We start from the raw sequence: 25,912 nt of genomic DNA on the forward strand, positions 1-25,912 counted from the left end.
ACTTTGCAATGTAAAGCCATACCTGATCGCCTTTTCCACTTCATCCTTGCGTACGACGTCTGAGGTTTCATTTGTCACCACAAAGTAAAACGAGATCCTCTTCGTTTCTTCACATATGAGCACGTTGGAGACACTGTCAAGGTGACAAACAAGTCAACAGCTTTATTGCTCTGTCAAGTCATTACCCTTTCAATTTCAGCTACAATATCATGAGCTCCTGTTTACGCTGTAAGGTGGATAAGAACAGTTGGAAGGAGAGAAGCCCAGAGGCACAATTCATGCATTAATTTAATTGGACTCAATTTGCTTTAAGCTTCATTGTGATATGTGCTCAAGTACAGGTGGGCAGTGACAAGTGCACAATGTCGCCCAACAAGGTGCCACCTTAGGGATGAAGGTACCTTGGTACAAAACATAGGTAAAAGTGGCAATGTAGAGAAACAATGATAAAAACAAAGCTTTGCCATTTTTCTTAGTACAAGTAGAAAAATAAAGAAATAAAGTTTAAAAGTTACCGTTAGTTAACTTCCTAGTATGTGGATTAATAAAGGAATAAAGGTTCCTTATGTGCAAGGGCTCGATCTCCTCTGCTTTGGCCCCTCTCTCTGGGAAATCTTGGGCTTCCTGCTCTTGACACCAGAAATGCCAGGAACCGATACTTCACATTCTCCCTGACCACGTTGGTCTCCGGCCCACAGCCGTTTCTCTGCACAATGGACCTCCAGCCGACACTGCACCAGGCCCACAGGCAATCCACACAGCAGACCTCCAGCCGATCCTGCACCGGGCCTACAGATAATCCACACAATGGACCTCCAGCTGACGCTGCACCAGGCCCACAGGCAATCCACACACCGGACCACCAGCCGCCACTGCACTGGGTCTACAGGCAATCCACACACCAGACCACCAGCCGACACTGCACTGGGCCTACAGGCAATTCACACACCAGACCACCAGCCGACACTGCACTGGGCCTACAGGCAATCCACACACCAGACCACCAGCCGACATTGCTCTGGGCCTACAGGCAATCCACACACCAGACCACCAGCCGACACTGCACTGGGCCTACAGGCAATCCACACACCAGACCACCAGCCGACACTGCACTGGGCCTACAGGCAATCCACACACCAGACCACCAGCCGACACTGCACCGGGCCTACAGGCAATCCACACACCAGACCACCAGCCGACACTGCACCGGGCCTACAGGCAATCCACACACCAGACCACCAGCCGACACTGCACTGGGCCTACAGGCAATCCACACACCAGACCACCAGCCGACACTGCACTGGGCCTACAGGCAATCCACACACCAGACCACCAGCCGACACTTCACTGGGCCTACAGGCAATCCACACACCAGACCACCAGCCGACACTGCACCGGGCCTACAGGCAATCCACACACCAGACCACCAGCCGCCAGTGCACTGGGCCTACAGGCAATCCACACACCAGACCACCAGCCGACACTGCACCGGGCCTACAGGCAATCCACACACCAGACCACCAGCTGACACTGCACCAGGCCTACAGGCAATCCACACACCAGACCACCAGCCGACACTGCACCGGGCCTACAGGCAATCCACACACCAGACCACTAGCTGACACTGCACCAGGCCTACAGGCAATCCACACACCAGACCACCAGCCGACACTGCACCGGGCCTACAGTTGCTCCACACACTAGACCACTAGCCGCCACTGCACTGGGCCTACAGGCAATCCACACACCAGACCACCAGCCGGCACTGCACTGGGCCTACAGGCAATCCACACACCAGACCACCAGCCGACACTGCACTGGGCCTACAGGCAATCCACACACCAGACCACCAGCTGACACCGCACCAGCCCTACAGTTGATCCATGTACTGGACCTCCAGGCCTCACTGCACTGGGTCGACAGTTGCTTCCCTGCACCGGAACTCCAGTGAACACCATTCAGGAGGCAGGGCTGCTCTCCATGGTGCCACTGCTGTTGCTGTTCTCTCTCTCTCTCTCCAGAACACCAGAAGGTAAGTGAAAATAAAGACAAGGAGGAGAGAAAGCAAAATAAAGAATGCGGGAGGCTTGGAGCCAATGGGCCTGCCATCTTGAAGGAAAAGTATTCAGATAAATTAGAAATTTCTCTTATGTCCGCAAGCAGAAAAACAGAATGAAAGGGTTAGAAAAAGATGGCAAGAGGGAGCAATCTGCAAGAAAAGGAGAAGGGAGTGGTGTTCGGGTTAGGGTGATGTCTTGGGATGGTAATTAATCCTAAATAGGTGCTGAAGGAACACATTTTAGACCTGGCGGGAAGCAACATTTTCCCATTCACTACCGTTTAGGGAGTTTAGGGGCCAGCCTGCCCCTACATTTGACAGCACTGCTTAAAACCAGGGTTGCATGTGGTTAGGAAGGGGCAAGGCCTTAGAATCATTGAGATGCATAACACAGACAAAGACCCTTTGGTCTACACGAGTCAAAGCCAACCTTCAAACTATTCTCATCCCATTTCCCAGCACACAGCCCATAGCCTTGTCTGCCTTGGCATCACAAGTGCACATCTAAATACCTGCCGACAAAGGAAGACACATTTAAATTAGCAGCATTGCTGAAGTGTGTACCGATACATAATTATCAATGTTAGTTCAGCAGCAAAAACCAATTCAAACCACTTTTGGAATGTTGCGTGCAATTCTGGTCTCCCTCCTACAGGAAAGATGTTGTGAAACTTGAAAGGGTTCAGAAAAGATTTACAAGGATGTTTCCAGGGTTGGGGGATTTGAGCAAGAGGGAGAGGCTGAATAGGCTGGGGCTGTTTTCCCTGGAGTGTCGGAGGCTGAGGGGTGACCTTATAGAGATTTACAAAATTATGAGGGGCATGAGGGATAGGATAAATAGATAAAGTCTTTTCCCTGGTGTGGGGGAGTCCAAAACTAGAGGGGCATAGGTTTAGGGTGAGAGGGGAAAGATATAAAAGAGACCGAAGGGGCAACTTTTTCATGCAGAGGGTGGTACGTGTATGGAATGAACTGCCAGAGGATGTGGAGGCTGGTACAATTTAAGAGGCATTTGGATGGGTATATGAATAGGAAGGGTTTGGAGGGATACGGGCCAGGTGCTGGCAGGTGGGACTAAATTGGGTTGGGATATCTGGTCGGCATGGACGGGTTGGACCGAAGGGTCTATTTCTGTGCTGTACATTTCTTTGAGTCTATGTCAAACACAGAGGGATACGAAAGGAGAGAAAATTATGTTACCTTTGTCTAAATTTCTCATTAGACAAAATACGTCATTCAGTTGAGGTACAGCACCTCTGGAGAGATATATTTGATTGAAGAGAATGGAGCAGAGATTTAGCAGAATGACACTGAAGCTGAAAGAGTTAGGCCATGAGAAAAAAAAATGCATTGAATCAGAGAGTGTGGCAGATTATGGCAGGCTGAAGGGTAATTTAATTGAGGTGATTAGGCTGATGATTTGTTTTGGGAGTAGATAGAGAGGAGATATTTCCCATTGTAGTTCAGAACGAGGTGAGGGAAGACGGGAAGAGGTGGTGGGGGAGGGAATAACCTAAACATTTGAGATTCAATTTGATGCCAGGAAACATGCCTTCAAATTGTTTTCATTCCAAAATCTGTTAGGGGCTGGGAGTTTGATCAAAACCATGACCTTAGAGGTGAATAGGCAGGGGTATTGAGGGGCACTGAATCAAAGTGAGGTTAAAATAAATGTCAGCCATGACTTCAACGGTAAAACAGATTCAAGGGATCAACTGGGATGATCCTACTCGTCCACTTCCTTGAACTCAACTGGTCCCCTCTACTTATTACGCTGTTCACACGGCGTTTAAAAAAAAACATTTAGCAAAGGCATCAGAGAAATCGAAGCTATAACCACCTTCACTATAACTATAATGTTGCGCTGGGGAGTGGAATTTGAGAGGAGCTTGTTTTAAGGGGACTGGATTGATCAGGTAGCTCTTTCGGAGAGTTGACACAAGTATAAAGACCTGAATGGCCTCTCGGTTTCCTCTGTGGGCTCCTCTGATTCTAAGCTTAACTGGCCCTGATAGAAACTGCTTCAGGAACACCTTCTGCCATGGGGTCACTTGTTGTTAGCAGGAATCAGGCATATTCAGCTCACCCCCACTTAACCTCCCGTCACTTAGTCGGGCAAAGTCTGGCCAGAAGCCGCAGTCGTTAACGCTTGTTAAAATGGGTCAATCCTGGAGGATTACTGAATTACAACGCACACATGTGACCAGCTGGTGAGGCATGAGACCGAATCTCCCCACTCAACGAGAAAAGAGGACTAAATGCACAAATGTTAAGTAAAATGGCGTACAAATCTCCTGAGGGACCTGATGATAGAGCTGCTAAAAATGGCAGCACTGAAATAGGCTATGGTGGCGCATACGTTCCACTTGAGCTTCCTCCCTGCCTACCTCACTCACCTCACCAGTCTCTGTTCCTCTCTCCCTTGTGCGTTTACCTAGCCTCCCTGTAAAGATCTCTGAAACGGCAGCAGGAATGTCAGTGCTAGACACAAGCTTCCTCGAAGCGAGACAGACGCTTTACTTCAGGGGACAACGTTTGGTTTCGGAGCCGTGGAAATGGCCCTGTATGGTTACGAGGCGAGTTCGACATGGCGTCAGGTCCCGTGACTTACAAAGTTGGGACAGGTGAGGCGGTCCTGAACAAACATATGAAAGCTGTTACCTCACAAACTGGGCAGAAGCAAAATGCACCCATCCCCTCAGAACAGCCAGAATGGCCTGTCAGAAACCGAGGGTTCTCCCTCTCCATCGAGTAAACCTCAGAGTCCAAGATGGATATAGCATCGATGCTGCTATTGCCAGAAGGAGAGGAGGAAACTCTCCCGAGATGCTCTGGGTGCAAGAGCCGGGCTACGGTCTGGTACACGTCGCCCGTGTCCGAGTCAGAGTCGGAGGATCCAGACCTGGGGTGAAAACGTCCCAAGAGAAGCTACAAGAGAAAGAACAGGACTGCATCGCCGAACTTGGGGGAGGGGAAGGAATGTAGTGATTGGAATAACGGTGAGGTGGATCTCATTGACCATGAGATCCTTGATTGGGATTGTTAACCTGGGCTAATCAGGGAGCCTTGGCTGACAGATATAGACAGGGGATTCAGAGAGTCTCCTCATACTAGGGACTGGCTCTGAGCTGGCTGGTCAGAGCCCATATACAGTGCACATATCGATAAAGGGTGACTCAGTGACAGAATACTGGCCCTCTGCAGTTATTTCAACTTCCACGCTATTTCAACTCTTGCAAATGACATTCCATGATGCACACTGGTGAAACACAATGGCGTAATGCACCACACCCTGCAGTTGCATTTTCTTACACTGAACAGGAGGAGCATCCAAGGGATTTTTTTTTTCACTTTGGGAATGGGGCGAATGTTTGAAGGTTGACAACAGTTTAAGTTAACCCTGTGCTCCTTTTCTCTCGCCAGCATTGTTTGAGGTTGAGCGGATACAGGTTGGGAACATCCCAAATTCTGTCGTGTGCAAATATAGAAAAAGAGGCTCTGTGTATGTGAGAGTCTCACAGAGGTTTATCTCACAGCTCCGACTGTAACTTGCAGTAACTATGAATGCTTCCTGCTTTGTGCATACTTCTGCTGCACTGCACATCCAGTTAAATCCTACTTCTTGGCTCATTACCCATAGTCAGCTCTGAAAACAACACAGCTCTTAAAATTATAAGAGAACAGCCTTGATCTTTCCTGGACTATAAAGGAAGCTTTGTAAAACAAGGCCAAAGATTAAGAGTTGGGTAAGCATCTAAAAATGCAGCCACAGCCAAACGTGCGACCTTCTTTTTCGTGTCCACGTTTTGTGAAGAAACAGGCCAAGTTCGTTTGGATTGAAATGCAGTCACATACAAATGGCCCTCCTTGTCTGCCATAGTCATGTGACCCCCCCCCCCCCCCACCATGCGGCTGGAGAGGTCCATTTGGGTGAAGGCTTCCCAGCAGCCCCTGCATGATGATCGGGTCATTTGTGAAAATTAAGATTCTTGACTCTGAGGAGAAACCAAGTTCAATTCCGCAAACCAGGATCTGCGCGCCGAGGCGAGGAGCTCACTGACAGGCCTGATTGCACCTGGTGACCTCTCAATAATGTCTAATGCTGCCTCATTTCGATGCAATTTCCCATTCTCCACCCTGCTGGAGAGAGAAACAAGATGGTGACTGTTCCCAACCGGGACGGGACTCCAGCTACTTGTTCCTCCATCTTGGACAAACGTCCCCATTAACCCAGGGTGCCAACCACCTGAGAGTGCCATATCCATGAATGTTGGCTCTGATGCATACCTACCTTTCAGCGTCATCATGGTACAGCCCCGAACCACTGCCAATAGAATTCTGAACATCGATGCTGCACTATCGAGTGTCTGTGTTTCTTTCATTCTAATACTGCTACCAGACACCCGGGCTGAAATTTAGGGTTCCTCATCACGAGGGGCATCACGAAATGGGATGATGGACCTCCAGAACAGTGAGGTTTCTGATGCCTGGAGTGGGCTGCGGGGTGCTGCGTGGTGCAACTCAGACGGAGAATGCTGCACAATCCCAGCATGCAGTGCTCCGGAGAGCAGGGACAGGCAAAGAGGGGGTGTGAAAGGCTCTGAAGAGCTGAGAGAGAGAGAGAGAGAGAGAGAGAGAGAGAGAAACATGAATAGTCTTCCAAGGAGGAAGACTGATTCAGAAAAACATCACTACCTGCATGTTAGACCAATGCAGGGACACGATGGGACTTAATTGACACTGCGGCTCCAATGAACGTGAACCAGATGCTCGGGACACTCATTAACTGCAAACGTGATGCTGCTTGAAAGACAAGCCTGTCCACAGAAAGAAGCTGATGGCCTGGGGGGGGCGGGGGGGGTGGGGGGGGGGGGGGGGGTGGGGATTATCACCAGACTATTAATCCAGAGACCCATGTAATGTTCTGGGGACCAGCGTTCAAATCCTGCCATGGCATCCTGCCTTTGAATTCACTAAGGTAAATCTGGAGTTAGTAGTTCATTGATGAGTGTGAAACCATCGTTAGAAAAAGCCTATCTGGTTCATGAACGTCCTTTAGGGCAGGAAACTGCTATCCTTACCTGATCTGGCCTACATGTGACTCCAGACCCACAGCGATGTGGTTTATCCTCAACTGCCCCCTGGGCACTAAATGCTGGAGTCGCCCTCATATCATGAATGAATTGAAAAAGGAAGCTGGCACAGCCTTCTCTTTGTTTAGGATTTCCTACATTTTTTGCTGTTACAGAATAAAAGTGGTGATTGCCAACCACTTGAAGGTTTTGCTGTCTCTGATGCTTCCACATTGAACAACGAGAAGATGTTCAGTATTAGAGAGAGAGTAGCATTCCCTCAGGATGAGACGAAGGATGGGTAACCATTGCATGGCAATACATTTATGAATGCTCCCTGCAAATTTACAATGAAGTGCCAGCCTCTGTACCCTCAGAAGCATTTCATAGAATCTGTACAGTGTGGAAGCAGGCCATTCGGCCCATCGAGTCCACACTGACCCTCTGAAGACCATCCCACCCAGACTCACCTTGCAACTCTGCATTTCCCATGGCCAAATCCACTCGAACAGTACAGGCAATTTAGCATGGCCAATCCACAAAAGCTGCACAGCTTTAACTGTGGGAGGAAGCTGGAGCACGTGGGGGAAACCCACCCAGACACTGGCAGAATGGGCAAACTCCACACTGGCAGTCACCCATGGGTGGAAGCGAACCCAGGTCCATGGTGACAGAGAGGCAGCAGTGCTAACTACTGGGCCACCCATTGGTTGATGATTTGTCTTTCATTGCCCTCTTGTTACCTGCACTATAAGACTCCTACTTGGCAGTGCTGGGTCTGGTGCATGTTTGGGACTGAACGCTGGCTGTAGCATCAGGGATCCTGGCACTGGTGAGTATGCCTGCTATTGCTGACTGAGATTTCATGCAAGTGGAGTGCAGAGAGGCATGTTCCTGAGGTGAGCTGCAAAGAGCATAAGGAGAAACCTTGCTCAGGCTCAGTGGGGGAAACCCTCCAAGAAATGCGAGGCAATTCACAGCTCACTGGTTCCTAGTAAAATTTAGCCCCTTGCATTAAACTCTCTGCTGAGTTGGACATTTGAAATCTGACACAAGAAGCAGAGTAATGTCGAGGTTTAAGAAAGCAAGCGACTGACATAGGCACACGCAGAACTCCATTAGGAAACAAAAATTAAAAATAGAGAACAATGAAGCAACCCATTCTTAAAATACAGAAAATGGCTGAAGCTTTTCAGTTATCACTCCAGCTCAAATATCGCGCTTTAGGAAGCTAAACTAGAATTTCTTCCATGCACAATGGCAGAATTATGACATTACAATGGATTTATTGAGCAGACCAGAACAGCTATAAGCTGCTACATTTTATGACTTTGAAGAAGAGATTTTTCAAAATCTACTGTGATACCAGTGAGACAGGGCTTGGAGCAACTCTAATGCAGTAAGGACAACTGGTTGCAGTTGGTTCCAGAACATTAGCTCAAAGGGAACACATTACGTTTGAAAGAACAAAGTGTGCCTGGCCATTGTCTTTTGCTTGTAACGCAACATTTTCATCAATACCTACTTCCAGCAGACAAAACAACGTTTGGGGTTAACAATGAGCCACTTCAAAGCAGTTTCCGCCAATTGGTGCTGCCCGCTCCAAGCAGTGGGCAAAGAATGTTACTCAAATGCCAGAGAAATCCTATTGGATGTCAGGCAGAAGCAAAGGGAAGCAGATCTACATTGGGAGTGCTGCTCTTGACAGCATGTTTGCAAATCAAGAAAATCGACAATGTTGCAACTGTGTGTGACAACCTCTAAATTCAGTGTGAAAATGTGAGGTTCAGTGTGAAAATGTGAGGTTCAGTGTGAAAATGTGAGGTTCAGTGTGAAAATCAGCATGTCAGCCCAGCAAAGACATTGAACCTACCAGACATGTAGCTTGCTCAAATCAAACAAGCAGCCCAAAACAGTGCAACTCTGCAGCAGTGCAAGAAGTGATGAAAGGATGACCAGAAAACATCAAGGACACACCCGTTGCTATCAGAGTGTATTAGACGTACAGAGGTGATTTACAACCAAGATGGCAAATTGTACAAAAGAAATAGAGTCATTATTGCAAAGTAGTTGAGAGGTGAGATGCAAAAGTGCATCCAAACAAGCCACTGAGAATGGAGTCAAGTCTGAAGAAAGCAAGAGATGTGTTTTACTGACCAAAGATGTGCAACAAAAGCACCTCAGCCAGTGCAATGCTTGTAATAAGAACCAAGCTAAGCAAGTGAAAGAGCTGCTGATAACTCATGACAGTCCAGGTAGACTTTGGATGAAGCTGAGAATACACCACTTCACTTTCATAGGAACTGACTGGTTGGTTGCTGTAGACTATTATTCTGAATATTGGTAGGTGGACCAGCTGGTTTCAGTGATTACTGCTAAGATTTTCAAATGCATATTCCTACCTTACGGTGAGTGACAATGGCTCCTAGTTCACAAGCAAAGAATTTAGCCACTTCATAAATAATGGGGAAATTCAACACCATACGCAATCCCCACTCAAATTGAAAGGCTCAGGCCACAGTGAAAAAAATCAAACAAATCCAGCCCAGATATAGTCAAGCCAATCCTCAACTGGAGAAATGCACTTAATGTTGGCAGGGATTTGTATGGGCAACCCTCCCTGCCAACATTAAGGGAGAATGTGCAAACTCCACACAGAAAGTTGCCCGAGGCTGAGATCGAACCCAGGTCCCTGGTGCTTTGAGGCAGCAGTGTTAACCACTGAGCCACTCTGCCACCCTACTCATATTCTATGCGTCCTTGGTGAGATAGATGCCTTAATGTTCATTTACAACACCAACTGTGATAAAATCTCAGAATTACACATTGTTTGGGTTCGATGTTGACTGACTACATGCAGTAAAAATGCAGTACCGGCTATTGCTATGAGTGCCACTGAAGGTGAGCTGGGTACCAATAAAATGACATGTCTCATGTTGTGGTGCCATTTTATGCTTAACTTCATGATTAAATCCTCTTAAAACTTTTCCTTTGAATTCCCATCATTCCACAACATCAATTCTCATATCCACTGACAATGTAACCCATGGATTCTTTGGCACATGTGTGCTGGGACCAGGCTTTTACTTCACACCCTGCCTCGCCATCATTCAAGACTAGCATCAATACCCTTCCTCAAAGGTCATTCTGCATCTTGCCATTCTCAGCAACCACCCCTCAGCCAATCACCCATTCCTCTTTAACCACTCAAGGGGGCTCATTAACACCCATTATAATGTCCTCTTCTCCTGTCACTCCAAATCGAATTGTTGCCATCCCTGTTAAGTTGAATCAGTACTGTTCATCATCAACTTAAACGGTGAAGAATAGTGTATCTGCAGGAGTTCATTCTAACAAGATGGAGAGAGGTGAAATTGTAACTTTAATGATCAGTTTTGTCTCTAGAATATTGATGTGTTGGGTAGCACAATGACTCAATAGTTAGCACTGCTGCCTCGCAGTGCCAGGGACCTGGATTCGATTCCACCCTCGGTAACTGTCTGTAGCTTGCACATTCTCCCTGTGTCTACGGGGGTTTCCTTCCACAGTCCAATAATGTGCAGGCCAGGTGGATTAGTCACAGGGAATGGAGATAGAATAGCGGGCGGGGTCCGGGGCTGGGTGGGATGCTCTTCAGAGGGTCAGTATGGAGTTGATGGGCCAAATGGCCTGCTTCTGCTATGCAAGGATTCTATGAACTGTAGAGAAGACGATTCATTACAGAAACAAACCATGACAATACTCTGTTGAGTAATGAGCCAAACTGGGGATGAAATGAAGATTTTGCTGAGTGCGCAAGTTGCAAACGTCAGATTACCAGACCCAGGGATACATGAAATGAATTGGGCTGACCTCAAAGTAGGGTGTGAAAACAAAATATCCCTTTTGAATTTTATTATCTAAGAACTTTGGACAACTATGATTGATTTGCAGTTAACATTCGAGATGCAATTGGAAAAATGGTCTCGTAAAACAAATGGCTTTATTTCCCAACAATAGAAAAAGGCTTGGCAATTGCTGTGCAAACTCTTCGGTTCACTGCATCTCTGACACTGTCAGCTCCGCTCCAACCATTTACGAGAGACAAACTAGGTGAAGTGAATAAGGCTTGATAAAAAATAGAAAGCAAATTCTTAAATGGGTTACAAAAGAAGTCCATTCAAGACTCAAGGAGGGATAGATTAGATTCCCTACAGTGTGGAAACAGGCCCTTCAGCCCAACCAGTCCACACTGACCCTCCGAAGAGTAACCCACCCCGACCCATTTCCCTCTGACTAATGCACCTAACACTATGGGCAATTTAACATGGCCAACACACCTGATCTGCACATCTTTGGATAGATCTAACCTTTCCAATATCGTCTGGAAACATCTTTTCTTTCTGTTAGTTTAGTAACATATCTCACCTTGACAGATTTTTATGCTCGATATATTTTGGGCACATTCAGGCTTAATGGACAATCCCATAACTAGGCCTCACTCCAGCTCTGATACAGATTCAAGCCATTTCAACCAAATATTTAGGGAACTAGCAGGTTCACATGGATTGGAATAAAGAGTTTCACACCAGAGGCACAAGCTAATGTCGGATTTTGTTCTCTTCATAGAGTTATAGCCAAAACAAGCCATTCAGAGCATTATGTTTCTCGCAAATCTTCTGCTAACCCTTACATTACTTATCCTGGATCATCATAGAATCCCTGAAGTGTGGAAACAGACCATTTGGTGCAACAAGTCCACACTGGCCTCTGAAGAGTAATTTACCCAGACCCATTCCCCTACCCTAATACTCTACGTTTCCACTGACTAATGCACCTAACCTATATATTCCTGAACACTGTGGGCAATTTAGCCTGGTCAATCCACCTAATCTGCACCTTTTCGGATTATGGGAGGAAACTCTCACAGACGCGAGGAGAATGTGCAAACTCTGCACACTCACCTGAGGCTGGAATCAAACCTGGGTCCCTGGTGCTGTGAGGCAGCAGTGCTGACCACTGAGCCACCGTGCCACCCAAACCTTTGTGCTTCAGTTTATTGTTCCTTTGTCTAATGCCCCCAAAATCCATACTGTATGTCGCTAATATCCTGTGTGATTGTGAAGGTATATTTTCACTATTGTCTAGCTAAATATCTTCTCTGTGATTCTCTATTAGTTTTGATAGTATTGTGAGATTGAACTGAGTTCTCAACCATCTTGGAGGTGAATGAACAGACATCGAAGAGTCGGTTGAAATCTACGTTTCTTCCACCTCCACAATTTGGGAAATAGTGAAAACATAACTAATTTTCACTCTGAAAAGAGGCATCAACTTTAAACTGGAGAAGGAATCAGGAGGGATACCATTGATATCCAACAAAGCCACAGTTGCCAGATACTGCAACTGTGTTGTTATTTACCTCGACGCAATGGAAATGACTCAGTAAATCATGGGTTGGTTAGCTTCCAAAGGTTGACTAACAGTTGCTCAGTTGTCACTTGATTCCTCCAACATAATAATTACCCTTTTCTCCCTTGTTGGGTCAGGGAGAGATCAAAAAGATAATTCAAAAAGGGCCCCCATGACCATCAAGCCTCTGGCCTAGATACTTAACAGAGCTGTCAGGTAACTGCTGGTAAGGTAAAGCTTTCCCCTGGCAAGTGGACAGACCTGATTACCGTGTTGAAATCTATTTCCTAGCCTCAGCCAGCCAGATTGAGTGGTAGAGCACTGGGCAAGGGGCAAAGAGGAATCATGGATTAGGAAAGCTGTCAATGGATGACAAGAGGTTTTAGGGTTTAAGGGGCATGTCAAATTGACATTATGAGGTGGAGATGTCCAAGAAGGGTATTGAATCATGGAGACGAGGCTAATTGAACCTTGAGTGGTTGGGTCCAATATGAAGATGTTAACTTGCGGAGGGCTGGGGTAGGGGACACTTGTGTTTCTCTTAGCCCACAAGCAGTAGTAGAGAAGCACCTCACCTCCAAACAGACTAGCAGGTCCCACCTCCTCTCAACTACTGGGCCTCCCAAACTCCAGGGAACCCAGTCAGCCACTGTTCAGGGTGTAAGAGATAAAAATCTGGAACATTCGTCCTCATTAAAATATTTAAACAAATAACCTGACTCATGAGAGCCAATCGGTTTCTCCCTTCAACAATACTGCCCGGCAACTGTTCAATTTGGAAGTAGGGTAGGCAGGGAGAGGGACAAAAACAGAAATTGCTGGAAAAGCTCAGCAGGTCTGGCAGCATCTGTGGAAAGAAATCCGAGTTAACGTTTTGGGTCTATTGACCCTTCCTCAGAACTGATGGTGGCTAGGAAAAGTTTGGTTATTACGGAGAAGATGAGATGGGGGGAGGGGAGGTGGGGTAAAGTCCAAGGGGAGAGAAGAACAGATGGACTGCCAAAAGAGTGGGTAACGATCAGTGGATAATTATTAATGGGGACTATTAGTGACTAACAATGGGTTGTGTGCAACAGTAGACCATGTGTGATGCAAGGCCTGGGCTGTGGGGGTTGGTGTAAGGACATGACAGAAGGTGCCGCAAGCCATAAAATTAGAACATAGGACACAGAAACGTACAACACAGAACAGGCCCTTTGGCCCATGATGTTGTGCTGAGGATTAATTCTAATGTAAAATAAAATAACTTACCTCCGCACCCCTCAACTCACTGCTATCCATGTGCATGTCCAGCAGTCGCTTAAATGTCCCCAATGACACTGCTTCCACCACCACAGCTGGGAATGCATTCCATGAATTCACAACTCTCTGCGTAAAGAACCTACCTCTGACATCTCCTCTATTCCTTCCTCCTAATATCTTAAAACTATGACCCCTTGTGCCAGTCAATCCTGCCCTGGGGAAAAGTCTCTGGCTATTGATTCTATCCATGCCTCTCATTATCTTGTATACCTCGATCAGGTCAGCTCTCTTCTTCCTTCTCTCCAGAGACAAAAGTCCGAGCTTAGTTAACCTCTCTTCATAAGGCAAGCCGTCCAGTCCAGGCAGCATCCTGGTAAACCTCCTTTGCACCCTCTCCAAAGCCTCTATCTTTCCTATAATGCAGCGACCAGAACTGGACACAATATTCCAAGTGTGGTCTCACCAGGGCCTTGTAGAGCTGTAGCAAAACCTCACGGCTCTTAAACTCGATCCCCCTCTTGATGAAAGCCAAAGCAGCATATGCTTTCTTAACAACCCTATCCACTTGGGTGGCAACTTTGAGGGATCTATGTACTTGAACACCAAGATCCCTCTGTTTGTTGAACACAACAGTGAGTCCAGAGATGTTGTTCTTCCAGCTTACGCTGAGCTTTGCCGGAGCACTGCAGCAAACCCGAGACAGAGATGTTGGCCAGGGAACAGGGTGGGGTGTTGATGTGGCAGGCAACTGGAAGCTCAGGGTCATTTTCACGGGCAGGATGTAGGTGTCCTGTGAAGGGGTCGCCCATCTGTGCTTCATCTCTCTAATGTAGAGGAGACCACCTTGTGAACAGCGAATGCAGCCGACTCGATTGAGTGAAGTGCAGCTAAATCGCTGCTTGACCTGGAAAGGGTGACTGGGGCCTTCAGGGGAAAGGTGCCGAGGGGCTGTTGGTGGGGGAGTGGTGGCTGGGTTTGGGGTGGGGGTGGGGGTGGGAGATGGGAGAGGGTGGTGTGTGTAGGGGAGGGAGTTTGGTTGAAATCAGAAATTGCTTCAAAATGTTTTTCGGTCTCACCTGAAGCAAAACAAAACTACCCAGAACCCCCCCCCCCATCCAGCTTGATTCATTTCATGAAGCACTTACTTGAATGTTTTGTTTGTTGACTTTCTCATGCCATAGGCCATGGTTGCTTGAAAGTAGAATTGCTCACTCTCATCCCATTCATACTGTCAGTGAACAAGATTTAAAAATCAGTCTCGCACTCAAACCTCTTGCTTCACGTCTCACTGAAACAAGTTGCAGGCAGCAATGTTAGATCTGGGCTCGGCAGGAACCTCTTACCGACGAAGGGCTCCTGCCCAAACCATCGATTTCCCTGCTCCTCGGATGCTGCCTGACCTGCTGTGCTTTTCCAGCACCACTCTAATCTGCAGTACCCACTTCCGCCTAGGAATCTCTTCCTGGCCAACACTGGCTCATCCATAGCTCGGGGTTAACAGACAGCTTGGTCAGCATTGCTGACTGTGTTAGGAGCTCTGCAACCAGTGACATACAGCTTACTGTGAATATTTTCAAGAAACGCACTGGTACACAGTGATGGAACATATTCCCATTTGTGCGGTTCCTGGGGATCAGTGAGAATGGTTTTGAATAGTGTAGCTATCTCTACAATTTTAAATATACTATTGAGGTTCTCGGTTTGCAGAGGTGACAAATATACTCACCTTTAGTTCCAAAAAAACAAATGTGGCTGGACATATAATCAAATCATATAATCGGGTTCGCAACTTTGGTGGCACAGTGACTCAGTGGTTCACCTCATATCACCAGTGACCCAAGTTCGATTCCAACCTCGAGCGACTGTCTGTGTGGAGTTGGCACATTCTCCCCGTGTCTGTGTGGGTTTTCCCTGGGTGCTCCGGTTTCCTCCCACAGTCCAGGTTATGTGGATTGGCCATGCTGAATTATCCTGGAGCGTGCAGGGATATACAGGCCAGGCTGGGTGGGTTAGTCATGGGAAATTCAGGGTTACAGGGATAGGGTGGGTCTGCGTGAGATGCTACTGAGAAGGTTGGCGTGGACTCAATGGGCTGAACGGCCTGCTCCCACACTGTAGGGATTCTATGTCCGTTGACAGACCCTTGGCTTTGTAAACAGAAGCATTGAACACAAGTAAAGAAATTAATCCAAATGTTTATACATCTTAGAAACAAGAGGAGACTACTCATTCCCCTTGAGACTGTACTGCTTTTCATTTAGAGTGTGGCTGCTCTAGTATCTATTGACTGACTTTGGCTCTGTTAATCTTAATACTTTACCTAACAGAGAAACTATCAGTTGCTATTTTGAAATTTTCTCACCGAACTTCCAGCCTCAACGTCTTCTTGAAGGAAGACTTCAGATCTCTACCTGCTCTTTATGGAAAAGAGGCACCTCCAAATATCATCAAAGTCTGGAGATCACTGCGAGTCACCTTCATCCATAAACAAAAGGCAAGCTAACCTTTCAAGTCCAAATGACTCTTCATCAGAGCTCAATGACCACAAGACATAGGAGCAGAAATTGGGCCATTCATCCCATTGGGTCTGCTAGACCGTTCAATCATGGCTGATACGTTTCTCAACCCCATTCTCCCACTTTCTCCTTGTTACCCTTGATCTCTTTGACAACCAAGAACCTATCTATCTCAGTCTGAAATATACTCAGTGACCCGGCCTCCATAGCCTTCTGTGGCAGTGAATTCCATAGATTCACCACTCTCTGTTTAAAGAGGTTCCTCCTTATCTCCATTCTAAAAGGTCTTCCCTTTACTCTAAGGATGTGGCCTCAGGTCCTAGTCTCTCTTAACAATGGAGACATCTTCCCAAGATCCACTCTATCCAGGCCATTCAGTATTCTCTAAGTTTCAATTAGATCCCCTCGCATCCTTCGAAACTCTATCAAGTATAGACCCAAAGTCTCCAAATATTCCTCATATGTTAAACTTTTAATTCTTGGGACTAATCTTGTAAACCTCCTCTGAACACGCTCCAGGGTCCGTATGGGCAGTACGGTGGCACAGTGGTTAGCACTGCTGCCTCACAGCGCCAGAGACCCAGGTTCAATTCCCGCCTCAGGCGACTGACTGTGTGGAGTTTGCACATTCTCCCCCTGTCTGCATGGGTTTCCTCCGGTTTCCTCCCACAGTCCAAAAATGTGCAGGTTAGGTGAATTGGCCATGCTAAGTTGCCCGTAGTGTTAGGTGAAGGGGTAAATGTAGGGGAATGGGTCTGGGTGGGTTGTGCTTTGGCGGGTCGGTGTGGACTTGTTGGGCTGAAGGGTCTGTTTCCACGCTGTAAGTAAGTAATCTCATCCTTCCTGAGATATGGGGCCCAAAACTGTGCACAGTACTCTAAATGTTGTCTGACCAGAGCCTCAGAAGTAAACCCCTGCTTTTAGATTCAAGTCTTCTCAAAATAAATGCTATTATTGCATTTGCCTTTCTAACTACTGGCTCAACCTGCAAGTTTACATTGAGAGAATCCTGGGCTAGAACTCCCAAGTCACGCTGCCCTTCTGACTTCTGAACAGTCTGCCCATTTTGAAGAATAGCCTCTCTTCTTCCGACCAAAGTGCATGACCTCACACTTTCCCACATTCCACTCCATCTGTCACTTCTTTGCCCATTCCCCAACCTGTCCAAATCCTTCTGCAACCTCCCTGTCTCCTCAATGCTACCTGTCACTCTACTTATCTTTGTATCATCTACAAACCTAGCCAGAACACCCTCGATTCCTTCACTTGGGTCGTTAATGTATGAAGTGAAAAGTTGTGGTCCCAACACTGAGCCTTGCGGAACATGAATTGTCACCAGCTGCCATCCTGAGAAGGACCCTTTCATCCCCACCGTCTGCTTTCTGCCAGACAGCCAGGCTTCTATCCATGCTCGCACCTTGCCTCCAACACCATGGGCCCCTATCTTACTCAGTAGCCTCCAGTGAGGCACCTTGCCAAAGGCCTTCTTGAAGTCCAGGTAGACAACACCCATTGACTCTCCTTGGTCTAACCTGCTTGTTACCTCCTCAAAGAATTTGAGCAGATTTGACCTCCCCTTGATGACACCATGTTGACTCTGCCCTATTTTACCATAAACTTCCAAGTATTCAGAACTCTCATCCTTCACAATGGATTCAAGCACCTTACCTGTGTTTGAGGTGAGGCTAATTGGTCTGTCATTTTCCATCTTATTCCCTTTTTTAACTGAAGTGGTTAGTGGTTTTCAGTCCACTGAGACCCTCCCTGATTCTAATGATTGCTGAAAGATCATCCATTAATGCCTCCACTGTCTCTTCAGCTATCTCCCTTAGAACACTGGGGTGTAGTCCATCTAGTCCAAGTGATTTATCCACCTTCAGGCCAATCAGTTTTTCAAGCACCTTCTCCTTAGTGGTGGCCACCATACTCAGCTCTGCCCCCTCTTGACTTTTTGGGATATTACTCCCAGCTTCCACTGTGCAGACTGATACAAAGGAATTATTCAGTTCCTCAGCCATTTCCTTGTTCCCTACTACTATCAATCCAGCAGAATTTCCCAGCAGCCCAGTTTGCATCTCTTTTGTCCTTCATATATCTAACTAAATTCTTAATGTCTTCTTTTATATTACTGACTAGCTTAACCTTATATTTAATCTTCTCCCTCCTTATTTCTTAATTTGTTGCCCTCTGTTGGTCTTTGTAAGCTTCCCAATCCTCTGGTTTCCCACTGCCCTTCACCACATTATATGCTTTCTCTTTTGCTTTCATGCTATCCCAGACTTCCGTAGTCAGCCATGGTTTCCTCATCCTCCCTGTACCATGTTTCCTTTTTCCTCAGGATGAATCTCTGCTGAGTCTCCTGAATTACTCCCAGAAACTCCTGCCATTGCTGTTCCACTGTCTTTCCTGCTCGGCTCCTCTCCCAGTCAATTCTCCCCAGCTCCTCCTGAGTGTTGCTGGTGAGACCAGCATTCATTGATGCTCCTTTGTTGCCCCTCGAGAAGATGGGGGTGAGCTGCCTTCTTGAACCGCTGCAGTCCACGTGCTGTGGGTTGACTCACAATGCCCTTAGGGAAGGAATTCCAGGATTCTGACCCAGTGACAGCGAAGGAACGGCAACGTGTTTCCAAGTCAGGATGGTGCGTGGCTTGGAGGGGAGTTTGCAGCTGTGGTATTCCCATATATTTGCTGCCCTTGTCATTATAGATGGAAGTGGTCATTGGTTTGGAAGGATCGTTAGTGAATTACTGTAATGCATCTTGTAGATGGTACACACTGCATTTACTGAGTGTCATGGTGAAAGGGGGGAGGCGAACGTTTGTGGAAGTGGTGCCAATCAGGTGGGCTGCTTTGTCCTGGATGGTGTCAAGTTCCTTGAATGTTATTGGAAATGCTGTCATCCAGTTGAAATTATATTAAATTATTTCTTAAGTTCTTTATTTTGATTTACTTTAACCTTTCTTTGTATGCCTAGTACTTAACCCTCATCTACCGCTGTTAAACCAATATAGGGTCAATACTCAGCAAGTCTACTTTTTCACTGACAATGGGTTAGACCTCATTTCGAGCTTTGTGTACAATTCTGAGCATCACTTTCAGGAAGGATATCCATGTCTTGGAGATAATACAATAGAGTTTTACTAGGGTGGCTTTATTGATTTGGGATGATAGATACAAGGAGGGTTTGGAGAAATTTGCATAATTTTCCTTAGAGCATAGAACTGGACGACACGGTGGCTCAGTGGTTAGCACTGCTGCCTCACAGTGCCAGGGTCCTGGGTACGATTCCTGTCTCGGGTGACTGTCTGTGTTGAGTTTGCACGTTAGCCCTGTGTCTGTGTGGGTTTCCTCCCACAATCTAAAGATGTGCAAGTTAGGCGAATTGGCCATGCCAAATTGCCCACAGTGATCAGTGTGGTAGTCAGGGGTAAATATGGGGGAATGTGTCTGGTTGGCTTACTCTTCGGAGGGTCGGTGTGGACTCGTTGGGCCGAAGGGCCTGTTCCCATACTGTAGGAGATCTAATCTAATAAAGCTGTTCAAAATAATGTGGAGTTTTTGATTGAATAAATTGGGAGAAACTATTTCTATTGAGCAGAACCCTTGTAGATTGAGGGCACCGACTGAAAGGAATTAACTTGCATTTGTAGAGTGTTGTAATGATCTGGAACATGTCTTGTTCGGTACATACTTTGACGATTAACATTGGGACATGATCTTTCACTGCCTTGCATTCATTATAATAAATGGGTGGAACAGAACTTATCACCAGGAGGCTACAAATCTTCAAGTTGTTCTGGCATCACTTCAGATAGCTGTATTGGTTTGGACTTACTCATCCCCCTCACAGTATTAGAGTAAAGGATAAAGTCAGCACAATCCCAGAGGACCACAGGGCTGTTCTCTCATGAGAAAGAGATGACTGGGCTTAGAGAGTTACCATCGCTCAAGCGAGGGGCATGGCTGAGAAGACACAACCTTCACTATCAGCTCAGTCTGGTGCAGGAATTGAACCCACACTGATGGTGCCAGTCTGCATCATAAAGTGGCCAATTGGCCCATGTCTGTCACTGTCACATCCCGCACAAACTGGATACGCCCTGTGTGATCATCAGCTCAGACCCAGGGGGACCAGCTCAGGAGAAAGGTTCAGGTAACACTGGATGCTAAGGACGGGGGAGAAAGTTACTACATTTCTTGGTACTAACGGGTGCATGGAGTAGCATTTAATTCCCTGACCGCAGCCATGTGCTCGGATAGCAACTGACTTGACACTTGGGTGTTCCCCAAGGTCCCACCTGTACAACTGTTCTTAAAACAGCTTCAAGCTCATGACTGTATTAAAATTGGGTGAGGGATCCCCTTATTAATCCAGCTCAGCAAAACACAATGCTTTTGAAGGTGTCCATCTGAATATTTCTTACATGTTGTCAGGACCTGTTTGCTGTGGTGTAGACCCATGGACTCTGATCTGAAGTGTCCCAGTCATAGCCATCCCATAGCCATTGGGGTGGCATGTGGATCAGTGGTTAGCACTGCTGCCTCACAGCGCTAGGGACCCCAGGTTCGATTCCAGCCTTGGGTGACTGTCTGTGTGGAGTTTGCACATTCTCCCCGTGTCTGTGTGGGTTTCCTCCCACAGTCCAAAGATGTGCAGGTCAGGTGAATTGGCCATGCTAAATTGCCCGTAGTGTTAGGTGTATTAGTTAGAGGGAAATGGGTCTGAGTGGGTTACTCTCCAGAGGGTTGGTGTGGACTGTTTGGGCGAAGGGTCTGTTTCCACACTGTAGGGAATCTAATCTAATATATCCCAGTTTCTTCCCATGAGCTCCATGTCACATTATAGGGGTCCATTGAAGCAAGCCATCATCCGAACGGTTTGGAGATCTGACTCTAATGGCTCAACTTTGCAGAATTATTGCTCTTTATTTGTGAAAGTGGGAATTGAAGTTGGGGGAACTATTGCAGCTGGAGCAGAGAGGCAACACGTTTCAGGCATCTGTCTTTGTGATCCGAGGTTTTCGTTGTAAATGTTAAAGGAAAAATCAAACAAAAAAGGACTTTGCTTCCATCCTAACCCCTCACCCCACTCCCCAAACTCTCTCGCCTTGCCCCATTGATGCCAGTATGTGCCACCCATTCCCCCCCCACAGCCCTCATAAACACCTGACTTTTATTTACAGACAGTCTTTTTCCTGAAAAACTTAAAGGTCAGGAGATTTGGGTGCCATTTTAGTTTGACAGTTCCGTTGGCAGCTCCAGCGAGTTTGTCCACATTTCACATACACTCATGTCTATTTTTAACGATCGCTAAGTGTATCTGACCTCTTCCACAGGGCACCTTACCGCTCCCAAAAGAGTTAACCTCTCCAAAAGCGTAACCTACCTCCCCAAAGAACTCAAGCGTTCTCCTGAAAGTGGTGGAACCACAGAAGTTTCATATTGGATATCTCATCTGCAAAAATTGGATTAGTTTGGAGGGAGCTGCACTTTAATGTGTTCAGAGTTGATGATGGGAGGTTGGAGGAACGCCAAAATCAAGCCTCAGACATCATTTTAACCAAGCAAGAGAGCCTCGCCTTCATTGCAAAAATTCAGGCTCATGTACCATGAAGCTACTGAATACCACTTGAGTTTACCCAGATCTAAGTGCCATTTACAGGTATTTCCCAATGGTATTGAAGACCAGGAATGCCAACTAATTTGTCCCTTCTTCAGTTGCGACTCTATTATACACGATTCCATTTTTATTGTGTAAACCCATGTTGCTGCCTACCTATCTCAGAACCACATGCATCATTTGGGTATCAGTAGCAAGGAAATCAATAACAAGATCTAAAAAACACCAATGCTTGTTGAATCAGGTCCTTAAACCGGGAATACCGAAACAGTTGTAAAATTATATGCCATGAATACATTTCTTCATTCCCACTGAACAAAGCTACTGTTTGAAGAGAAATCAGACAATTTCAGACGGTTCTCCTTCAAACAGTGAAGTTTAGGATGTGATCTACAAAGGTTTCCAAAGGCAAGGTGGCGTTTTGTTGGGGTCAGAAGTGGGAAAGAACGAGTCAATAACTTGAGGTTTAAAATCATTGGAAAAGTACGTTGAATAGAGGTGAGGAAGATTCTATATTTAATTCTAAAGAGGGTGTTGGAAAAGTACTTGAGGATCAGGAAATAAATGTTAGGCGGGGCTACTGCTCATCAAAGTCTTAGCACATGCACGATGGTCCAAAATGTCTCCTCCTTCATTCTGTGTCTCTCTAACACGACAATGATGGAAACCTGTTGAGAGTGAATTGTAAACCAGCCGATGGGAGTGAGGGTATGAATGATGAATAATGCTATAATCCTTAGACAAGAGGAGGCTATCAACTCAGCCTTGATGTTTCCAATCAATTCAACAGTTTGTTATTATGCAAGGAGTGGGCTCCACAGCTCCACACCACCACAGCACCACAGCTCCACACCACCACAGCACCACAGCTCCACACCACCACAGCACCACAGCTCCACAGCACCACAGCACCACAGCACCACAGCACCACAGCTCCACAGCACCACAGCTCCACAGCACCACAGCTCCACACTCCACAGCACCACAGCTCCACAGCTCCACAGCACCACAGCTCCACAGCACCACAGCACCACAGCTCCACAGCACCACAGCACCACAGCTCCACAGCACCACAGCTCCACACTCCACAGCACCACAGCTCCACAGCACCACAGCACCACAGCTCCACAGCACCACAGCACCACAGCTCCACAGCACCACAGCTCCACAGCACCACAGCACCACAGCACCACAGCTCCACAGCTCCACAGCACCACAGCTCCACAGCACCACAGCACCACAGCACCACAGCTCCACAGCTCCACAGCACCACAGCACCACAGCACCACAGCTCCACAGCACCACAGCACCACAGCTCCACAGCACCACAGCACCACAGCTCCACAGCACCACAGCACCACAGCACCACAGCACCACAGCACCACAGCACCACAGCTCCACAGCACCACAGCTCCACAGCTCCACACTCCACAGCACCACAGCACCACAGCACCACAGCTCCACAGCTCCACAGCACCACAGCTCCACAGCACCACAGCACCACAGCACCACAGCTCCACAGCACCTCAGCACCACAGCTCCACAGCACCTCAGCACCACAGCACCACAGCACCACAGCACCACAGCACCACAGCTCCACAGCACCACAGCACCACAGCTCCACAGCACCACAGCTCCACAGCTCCACAGCACCTCAGCACCACAGCACCACAGCACCACAGCACCACAGCACCACAGCACCACAGCTCCACAGCTCCACAGCACCACAGCTCCACAGCTCCACAGCACCACAGCTCCACAGCACCACAGCTCCACAGCTCCACAGCTCCACAGCTCCACAGCTCCACAGCACCACAGCTCCACAGCACCACAGCACCACAGCTCCACAGCACCACAGCTCCACAGCACCACAGCTCCACAGCACCACAGCACCACAGCTCCACAGCTCCACAGCACCACAGCTCCACAGCACCACAGCTCCACAGCTCCACAGCACCACAGCTCCACAGCACTTAAATGACCCTTGATGCCAGTCTTGAACTGCCTAAAGACTATACCTTTTTGATTTTATGCTTTTGTTCCACATCTGACAAGGTAAACAAGACTGCCACAACAACTCTGTGAACAAGGACCTTGGAACAGTTTTCCATCATTGTCATGCTATAGGGACCCAAAATGTAGGAGGAGATAATTTGGCCCATAAAACCCTTCTTTTCCCTCCTGTCTCTGCCCGACTGTGTGTCGAGGGAGAGTTTATAAAGGGGTAAGAACTTTACCCAATCGAGTTACTTGTTGACAGTTCATCAATGTTTATCTGTGTCGAATTCCTGCAGTGTGGAAGCAGGTCATTCAGCCCTCACCAGGTTTTGAAGTGCATCCCAGCCATCCTATCCTGCATTTCCCATGGCTAATCCACCTAACCATGCACACTATGGGTAATTTAGCATGGCCAATGCACCCAACCTGCTCATCTTTGGATTGTGGGAGGAAACCGGAGCACCCGGAGGAAACCCACGCAGACACGGGGAGAATATACAAACTCCACATAGTCAACTGAGGCTGGAATCCAATCCAAGTCCCTTACGCTGTGAGGGAGCAGTGCTAACCACTGAGCCACAGTACAGTATAAGTCTACGTAATAAAGAGTCATTCCTGTTTGATATGGAAACCTGATCAATCAGGTAAATTGAGAGAATTCTAGCACGTCGTTTAAATTCTTTTAACTTTTGCCCTGACTCAAGGAACAGAAGGGCTTGATTTCCCAGGATGCTGCCTCAGTGAGGGTTAACGGCTAATTATAAGGTTATGCCCCCTTGTTCTCAATGCCAACGAGAGCGGAAATGGTTTATCCGATGAAAGCCTTTAATCGTCTTAAACAGCAATTACGGTGAACTTACTGCCTCGTTTCCAAGGGCTGCATCCAGGCTGATTCGCACTTTATGAGCATCAGGAGATTCTGTAATTAATGTGACCAAAAACAACATCAAACTCTCGAAGCAAGGCACAAGTGTCTCTTTGGGTAAAGGGTTAACAACACTGTGGGGTGCGCTGAAGATTGAGGGAGAGAAGTTATTCAAACAACTAAAGCATGCATCACTTAGTGAATTTTAGGGTAATTTCAGAAATGGTTTTTGATCTGATCTGGTGTCGGTTCATAATCAGCAATGTTATTATGTCGAAAAACGTGAAATTAATTGGGTGACAAAAATCAGAAATGATTAGTTTCCTCAATGCATCCTAACTGCGATATCATCAGAAATTTAATGTACAAACTGCACAAAAGGAAAGCTTCAGAGAAGGTAACGTACCTTTGGTGCAAAGCTGATCTCCTGACGTGGCATCAGACCCTGGAGATGGGAAGAAATTGAAAACAAGGAGTAAAATCCCAATCCACATCCTTACTATTGGAAAGGCACTGCAAAGGATGATCCACACAGAATGTGCTCTTATATTCTCCGTCAGGTACAAATCAGCAGCAGGAATGGGTGGAAAAGCATGTATACAGGTCTGTAAAAGGTTTAATTATTAAACGAGGATGGTCCCCTGGTAAACAATCTTGCTGATTTTTACAGACCTTTCATTACCACACTACCTCTTTCATTGCCAGTGATATGAGATGGAAAGAGAAATCTCAACAAGCAAACTCAATAGAAACGCGACATACATTGCAGAGAAGTGATTGCAGTTGAGACTCTGGGTTGTAAACCTTACATTTATCTGCTCAGCATCAGCCAAGAGCAGGAATTAAAAATATTTAACAGCTTTGTGAGCACAGCCCTACGTGGCAGTGATCTTGAAAGTGAGTTGCACTCAGGGTTTCTACCTAAGAGAAGGAATAGGACCTCTAGCATTGAGTTGAGCAAGGATTTGGTCTTTAAAAAAAACTGCAGCCCAGGTTTCCATGGTGATTCATAGAGTCATACAGACCTTTTGGTCCAACCAGTCCATGCCAACACAATCCCCAACTGAACTAGTCCCACCTGCCTGCATTGAGCCCAAAACCCTCCCGCCTCAGGCGACTGACTGTGTGGAGTTTGCACGTTCTCCCCGT

General features: G+C 47.0%; 1 protein-coding gene across 1 annotated transcript in view; it reads right to left on the reverse strand.

The window, feature by feature from the left end:
• LOC148148572 (collectrin-like) overlaps nt 1-25,501 on the reverse strand; it is a 48,762-nt gene extending 23,261 nt beyond the window's left edge. The window contains exons 1-4 of the mRNA XM_087993066.1: nt 25,170-25,501; nt 24,759-24,817; nt 14,910-14,992; nt 23-133 (exon numbers count right to left, since the gene is read on the reverse strand). Coding sequence (XP_087849192.1) covers nt 23-133; nt 14,910-14,992; nt 24,759-24,817; nt 25,170-25,257 — 341 coding nt within the window. The 5' untranslated portion in view covers nt 25,258-25,501. The remainder of the gene's footprint in view (nt 1-22; nt 134-14,909; nt 14,993-24,758; nt 24,818-25,169) is intronic.
• Nucleotides 25,502-25,912: the final 411 nt, after the last annotated feature.

This window comes from Chiloscyllium plagiosum, unplaced genomic scaffold, assembly GCF_037043375.1.
Source record: "Chiloscyllium plagiosum isolate Xiang-an unplaced genomic scaffold, Cpla_swu_hap1 HiC_scaffold_12, whole genome shotgun sequence".
Classification (NCBI taxonomy): domain Eukaryota; kingdom Metazoa; phylum Chordata; class Chondrichthyes; order Orectolobiformes; family Hemiscylliidae; genus Chiloscyllium; species Chiloscyllium plagiosum.